This window comes from Vollenhovia emeryi, unplaced genomic scaffold, assembly GCF_000949405.1.
Source record: "Vollenhovia emeryi isolate VEMERY1.0 unplaced genomic scaffold, V.emery_V1.0 DF939206.1, whole genome shotgun sequence".
NCBI classification, from domain to species: Eukaryota; Metazoa; Arthropoda; class Insecta; order Hymenoptera; family Formicidae; genus Vollenhovia; species Vollenhovia emeryi.
The window spans coordinates 907,881-914,607 of NW_011967160.1; the positions used below are offsets into that span (position 1 = coordinate 907,881).

A 6,727-nucleotide genomic window follows, 5' to 3' on the forward strand; every position below is an offset into this window, starting at 1 on the left:
CAGATGTAAAGTAAGATTAGCTATTTACGTAATACGAAATTGTGCGTGTGTGTGCGCCGAGAAATTAATTTGCAAACACTCGTAAGATTAAAAATTATTTTGAAACACGGATGGGATCAGTACATTGGTCAAAAGTCCATTCGGTGTTAATATCTATTCAAGTTAGCAGCCGACTATTCTCTGTTTGCTACGTTAACGTTCGCTTGAAATTATCATTCGACAATATCTATAGTTTAATCATCGATCACTATCTGCTGTTCAAAGATGTATGTTTCGTGAGATCGGAATGTCAAAGAGGATATAAGATAAATATCGCGGATTTTTCCTTTTCGTCCTCTTCAATTTTCGAACTTTAAAATCGACAGATATTTAGACGGCAAGTGAGTTTCCTTTGCAGTGAAATTTCTTTCAGCTCGAGACATCTCTAGCCATTATAATGATTTTTATTCGCGATACGAAGGAATGATTTATGCAATGTACGTACAAAATTAAATACTTTACCGCTGTATGATAGAAATAGAGAAGAATGCTTCGTCTCGACACAATTGACGAAAGTGCAGCGATAAGAAGAAAGAATCTTTCGATATTTGTGTGGCATATTGCTTATCAATTTTCAATAATCTTTTAAAAATGAAAATTTCTCTTCAATTTTATACTCAACGTTAGATCTTGTAAATCAATAATTTATAAAACACTAATTATATTACTCACATTTCGTTCATACAAAATAAGATCGATAAAAAAATGCCTTTAAAAATTACAACAATTGTATTCTCAAGATAAAATAATCATGTGTAATTGTTGTGACCCATCAAGTATGGAAACACAAAACAGTTACTATCAGCTGTGAGTATCCACGAGGAATTCTCTAACATATGCTATAAGCTTTGCCTGTTTCTATTTAAAATAAAAATTTGCCTTTCTACTCCTACCTTTATATTATATCAGCAAAATATGTACCTACTAGAACTATTATTTACCTACACAGTTATCTAATGGAAGATTGCGAATATCTTGATAATGTTCAACTGAACATGTTCCGGATGTGCAAGGCAAGAATTATGTACACAGCGATATATAATTATTTTATGTTTCAGAGAAGTTGAAGTAGAAAAGTAATAAGCCATAATTGCATTATGAATTACGAATTTTCGAGTTCTCTTTCGTTACATGATGCGATAACTGTTAATAGTTTCAAAATGAAACTGGCCAGGTGTAGTCTTCGAGCAGTTTATATCGATTTACGTATTTGTCGTAGAATCGCCAAGAAACTTACACTTATTGTTAGAAGAGAAATTTTTGCCAACGTGGTTACCAAAGTGCATTGATAACGTAATAAATATTTCTCAGACTATAGTCTATACGATTTATATTATCGTGCTTCCATAACTTCGGCGAAGATGTTCGATTCGTCATCACAGTTTCAAGGACTCAAGGATGAAAGAAAAAGTAATATATGGCAGTTATTCCGCGCTATGGATTTTGCATCGTTGATGTACCCTTGCTTTACTGTTTGCCGCATTCTGGGATTATTTTCATACAAGTTCAATGGTTCGAACGTCAGGACTTACACACCAAGCTATATTCTATCCACCATCGTTATGTGCATTTTTTGCCCTATCTATTCACTGTCTTTCTATGAAGCCAATATAGCTAGAGAGATTGAATTCTCAGAGATAGGAGTACCCAGGACACTTGAAGTTCTCTCCTTCTACATTCTTGGCGGTTTTATGGTAACCACTACATTCATTTTGACGGGGCCACGAATGCGATTTCTTCAAACAATAATGGAGATTTCGTTGAAATTACCCCCGGAATCGTTTCAGAACTTATCCAGATTAATTCATGCTAAAGACATTTTCTTTTTCTTGATTCTAATTCTAATATTGTGGGGAGCCTTTATTCCATCGAACATGAACGTCTTGCAAAAAATTGTTATCATATATGTGATCCACCTGGCGTTTCAAATGGATATGCTGTATATGAATTGTGTTTGTATACTAAAAGCTTGTTTCAAGCAAATCGACAACAATCTGGTGAATTTGCGAGAACTCTTGACGAATGATGAGCCATGCCGTCTGAGCGGCACCTATACTGCGCAAAGAACTCCTTTCATACTGCTGGATATCACAGCTCTGAAAAAGCAGCATTTGGCAATCAATGGCGCAGTACGGATGCTAAATATGGTCTTCAGTTTGCAACTTGTTTCTACGATACTTATGGCTTTCGCTCATATCATCTTCAATATGTACTTTTACTTCATAGTGATAATAAAAAATAGTGTGTCCATGACCGATCTACAAAGACATTCGCTTTACATGTACTTCATTATATTTATAACGTATTACATTATTAAATTAGGAATGATACTATGGGCTTGCGAAACTAGCAAGAATCAAGCATTGGAGATCAAAAGCACAGTTCGCGACGTATTCAACCACACCAACAATGAGCAAATAAAATACGAGGTAAATTAAAAGAAATTGTAACCTTAGTGGCATATTTCCTGTATTTTTCAAATCATGTTCCATGTATACAAATTCGATTTATAATATATTAGTTTATGAGATTTGTAAATATATCAGATTGTATCTGTCAATTCTGTATTTGACCCTTTTTTGTTTTGTTATTTTAGTTGGAACTCTTTTCCTTGCAAGTATTACATTGTGAAAATGTATTTTCCGCAAAGTGGATTATTATAGATGCTGCACTCTTTAAATCGGTAAGTGAGTTCTTACTAATTTTTATTCAATAAATGTAAGGGTGTTTAATTTAGCTTTGTTTAATGACATTGTTTTATTTTTAGTTAATAAGTAACATTACCACGTATCTACTAATCTTAGTCCAATTCCTGTACATGTCAAAGTCTTGCGTTGAAAATCTGTTTAGGTAATAAATCTATCTAGTTTAAAGATAGGAAACATACACTTTAAATGTTCTTTTGCTTATGTGATTGTTAGTAGAATATTTGTGTATATTGAATGTAATTGTTGTGAATAGAATAGTGCTTTACGCTTATAATAATAATAGATATACATATACGTATAAAAAAATTCAAAACAATGTTATATTTCATATGTGTTGATACTCAGTTGTAATCAGAAGACCACAAAATCAACTATCCTATTAATTCGCAGTATAATTATTGGTAACTAGTAATAATTATTAATAATTAATTGTTAATAACTTAATTTTCAATTTTTCTGATCTTGATGTACTAAATGTTAGATAATATTTCTTCAAAAACACAAATATATTTTGTTTTTTACATTTATTATTTAACTTGAAACATTTAATGTGAAATAGTAGAGGAAAGTTCCGTATTATGAGATAGACTTCAAATAAGAGATAGAAGGTTTTCAACAGTAAAATTCAATAAAACTTTTTTTTTCGCCACGAGTACACTATACAACAATGAATTTTTCCCTAAACAGATATTGCTGGAATCAACAGAAGATGTTCATTAATTTAGCAGAAATCCTGCTGTCTCTCTAGTAGTAGGAAACTGTGTCATAATGGGGGACTTCCCTTTATACACAAATATTTCTAACTAAATGAAACGCGATATCTGTAAAGAAGATACATATTTTTCACATAATGTTTATTTAAAGCGTAAAATTCATTTTGTTTCTGTAAAATAGTCTTAAATGGTTTTTCTATTGATCTTTCAGTTATTCCACATAATAAATAAAGGAATATAATTATATATATTTTTCCATATACATGAAATATTTTTCCAAAAACATCCTAGTTTTGTCATCTCTTATTATTAAAAAAATTACTTTTCCGACTTTATTTCTTGCACAATGTGTACCTACTACAACTTTAATTTACCTATACTGTAATCTAATGGAAGATCGTGAGATATCAGGATAACGTCTATCCAATGTTTAACTAAACATGTTCTGCATGTGCAAGACATGAATTATGATACAACGATTATATATTATTACTTTATGATTCGAGATGATAGGCAAAAAGCTGTAATTACATCATGAAGTAGCAGTTTCAGAGCCTTCTTGTGTCATACAATTGTTAATAGATGTAAAATTATATTCTCCAGGTGTAGATAGTCTTTGAAAAGTTTATGTCCGTTTACGCATTTGTCGTAGAGTTACCAAAAAACTTACACTTGCAAGAGACATATTTGCAAACGCAACGTTGATACCGGAGTGCATTGATAACATAATTAGTGTTTATCAGACTATAGTCTAGGATTTATATTATCCTTCTCCTATAATTTCGGGGAAGATATTCAATTTCTTATCAAATTTTCAAAAACGACTCAAGAATAAAAGAAAAGACAAAAGGGGAAAAGAAAGAAAAAGAAACATATGGTTGCTATTCCGCGCTACGGATTTTGCATCGTTGATGTATCCTTGCTTCACTGTGTGCCGCATTATGGGACTGTTTTCATACAAGTTCAACGCCTCGAACATCAAGACTTACAAACCAAGCTATATTTTATCGACCATCGTTATGTGCGTTTTTTGTACTGCCTATTCAATAGTATTTAATGATATTATTATTGCTAAAAATATGCCAATAGTCACAGACGTAGAGACACCCAGGCTACTTGAACAGGCGAGCGTGTACGTTTTTGGTGGATTTATAGTAGTCACTACATTGATTTTGACTAAACCACGAATGCGTTTTCTTCAGACCATAATGGAGGTTTCATCGAAATTACCACCGCAATCGTTTCAGAATTTATCTAGATTAATTCACGCTAAGGACATTTTCGTTATCCTGTTTATAATTATATCATTGGTGAAACACTATTCGACAATGCTACAGAACGTTAGCATCTTCCGCAAACTTGTTGCGCTATACATGGTACTCCTGAATTTTCTAATGAATATGCTGTATATGGATTGTGTTTGTATATTGAAAGCCTGTTTCAAGCAAATCAATGACAGTTTGATGAATTTGCGAGAACTCTTTACGAATGGTGAGCCATGCCTTCTGAGCGGCACCTATAGTGCGCAGAGAACTCCTTTCATACTGCTGGAGATCACAGCTCTGAAAAAGCAGCATTTGGCAATCAACGACGCAGTACGGATGCTAAATATGGTCTTCAGATTGCAACTCGTTGCTACGATACTTATGGCTTTCGCTAATATCACTTTCAATATGTACTTTTGCTTCAGATTGTTAATACAAAATAATTCGATCCTGACCAATTATGAAAGTCAGGCTCTTTTCAAGTACTTCATTCAATCTATGTATAATGTGTTACATTATTACATTAGGAATGATACTATGGGCTTGCGAAACCGGCAAGAATCAAGCACTAGAGATCAAAAGCACTGTTCGCGAAGTATTAAACAACACTAACAATAAGCAAATAAAATACGAGGTAAATTAAAAGGAATTATATTCTCAGTGGTATATTTAATTCATTTTCCAAATCAAGTCCCGCGTATACTGTGAATCGATGTATAATATATTAACTTATCAAATTCTCTCTGACAATTCTGTATTTGACAATTTTTTTCTAACATTATAGTTGAACCTTTTTTCCTTGCAACTATTACATTGTGAAAATGTATTTTCCACGAAGTGGATTAATATGGACACTACATTGGTAACTGTGGTAAGTGATTTATTATTGACTTTTATTCAATAAAGGTAGGTTTGTTTAATTTAGCTTTGTTTAATGATATTGTTTTTTAGTTTGTAGGTAGCGTTACGACGAATCTAGCAATCTTGGTCCAATTCCTGTACATGTCAAATACTTGCGAGGAAAATCTGTCTAATAATAAGCAATGAATCTATATAGTATAAACATAGAAAACGGGTTTTAAATATTCTTCTGCGTATGTGATTGTAAGTAGAGAATCGTTGTGAATAGAAATAGTGTTTTATGCTTATAACTATAGGTATACATATAGGTATACGTACACGTATAAAGAAATTTAAAATATTTCATATTCTATATGTGTTAAGAATTATTTGTAATCCGTGAAGATACATTTTATTTATTAAGGTGTGTAATCAGATATTATATGTAATATATCCATTTCTGAGAAATATAATTTTGGAATTATGAAATGAACCACAAAATCAAGTTTCTTAATTATTCACATTATAATTTGTACAGATAACAACTCCAGTATTAATAAATCAGCACAATATAAAATTTCTATATGTAAACATATATGCATTTACATATTATATATACAGGGTGTCTGACACAGGAGGACCACTACGAAAATTGGGTATAGATTGTGTAGCTTTTTAATAATCTTTTAATTATCCCATGTAATAAATAAAGAAATATAATTTTACATATTTTTGCATACACAGGTAACATTTGCCTTTGTTCTATTTCTTGAATACGTTAACTAGATTGCTCATCCTATTTACATTTGTTGACAGTGCACTTAAGTTCAACACTGCACGCAGATGTTGCTTCGAATCTTACAGACAAGATCAAAGGGATATTATGTTAAGCGTCAAGTAATTATGGTGTTCGTCAAACAGCAATAGCATTCTTGGCTACAATATGTAAAATAATCACGTCTATTTTTTGTGACCCATCGTGTTATGTACTCAAACAGAAAACGGATAATACTGACGGTATAATATTCAAATAATTTTCCGAAATATCCTAATTTTAGGTGTTTTTAGTATTTAACACCTTCTAGTATTAAAAAATTTACTTTTCTGGCTTTATGTCAGCACAATATGTACGTACTACAACTTTAATTTACCTACGCGGTCA

General features: G+C 31.8%; 1 protein-coding gene and 1 pseudogene across 1 annotated transcript; both read left to right on the top strand.

Moving 5' to 3' along the window:
* The first annotated feature begins 1,862 nt into the window (after positions 1-1,862).
* LOC105561527 lies at positions 1,863-2,893 on the top strand. Its single transcript, XM_012011579.1, has 3 exons — positions 1,863-2,468; positions 2,636-2,722; positions 2,807-2,893. Exons 1-3 carry the CDS (start codon positions 1,914-1,916, stop codon positions 2,891-2,893), a joined length of 729 nt encoding a protein of 242 aa, XP_011866969.1. The 5' UTR covers positions 1,863-1,913.
* A 1,400-nt stretch (positions 2,894-4,293) lies between these two features.
* LOC105561523 lies at positions 4,294-5,908 on the top strand (annotated as a pseudogene).
* Positions 5,909-6,727: the final 819 nt, after the last annotated feature.

Bases quoted from the DNA above. Each gene is read 5' to 3' on its own strand.
- LOC105561527 (XM_012011579.1), top strand. From the start codon at position 1,914: ATGAACGTCTTGCAAAAAATTGTTATCATATATGTGATCCACCTGGCG. The intron at 2,469-2,635 runs GTAAATTAAAAG...TTGTTATTTTAG, and splicing joins ATGAGCAAATAAAATACGAG to TTGGAACTCTTTTCCTTGCA. The intron at 2,723-2,806 runs GTAAGTGAGTTC...TTTTATTTTTAG, and splicing joins ATGCTGCACTCTTTAAATCG to TTAATAAGTAACATTACCAC.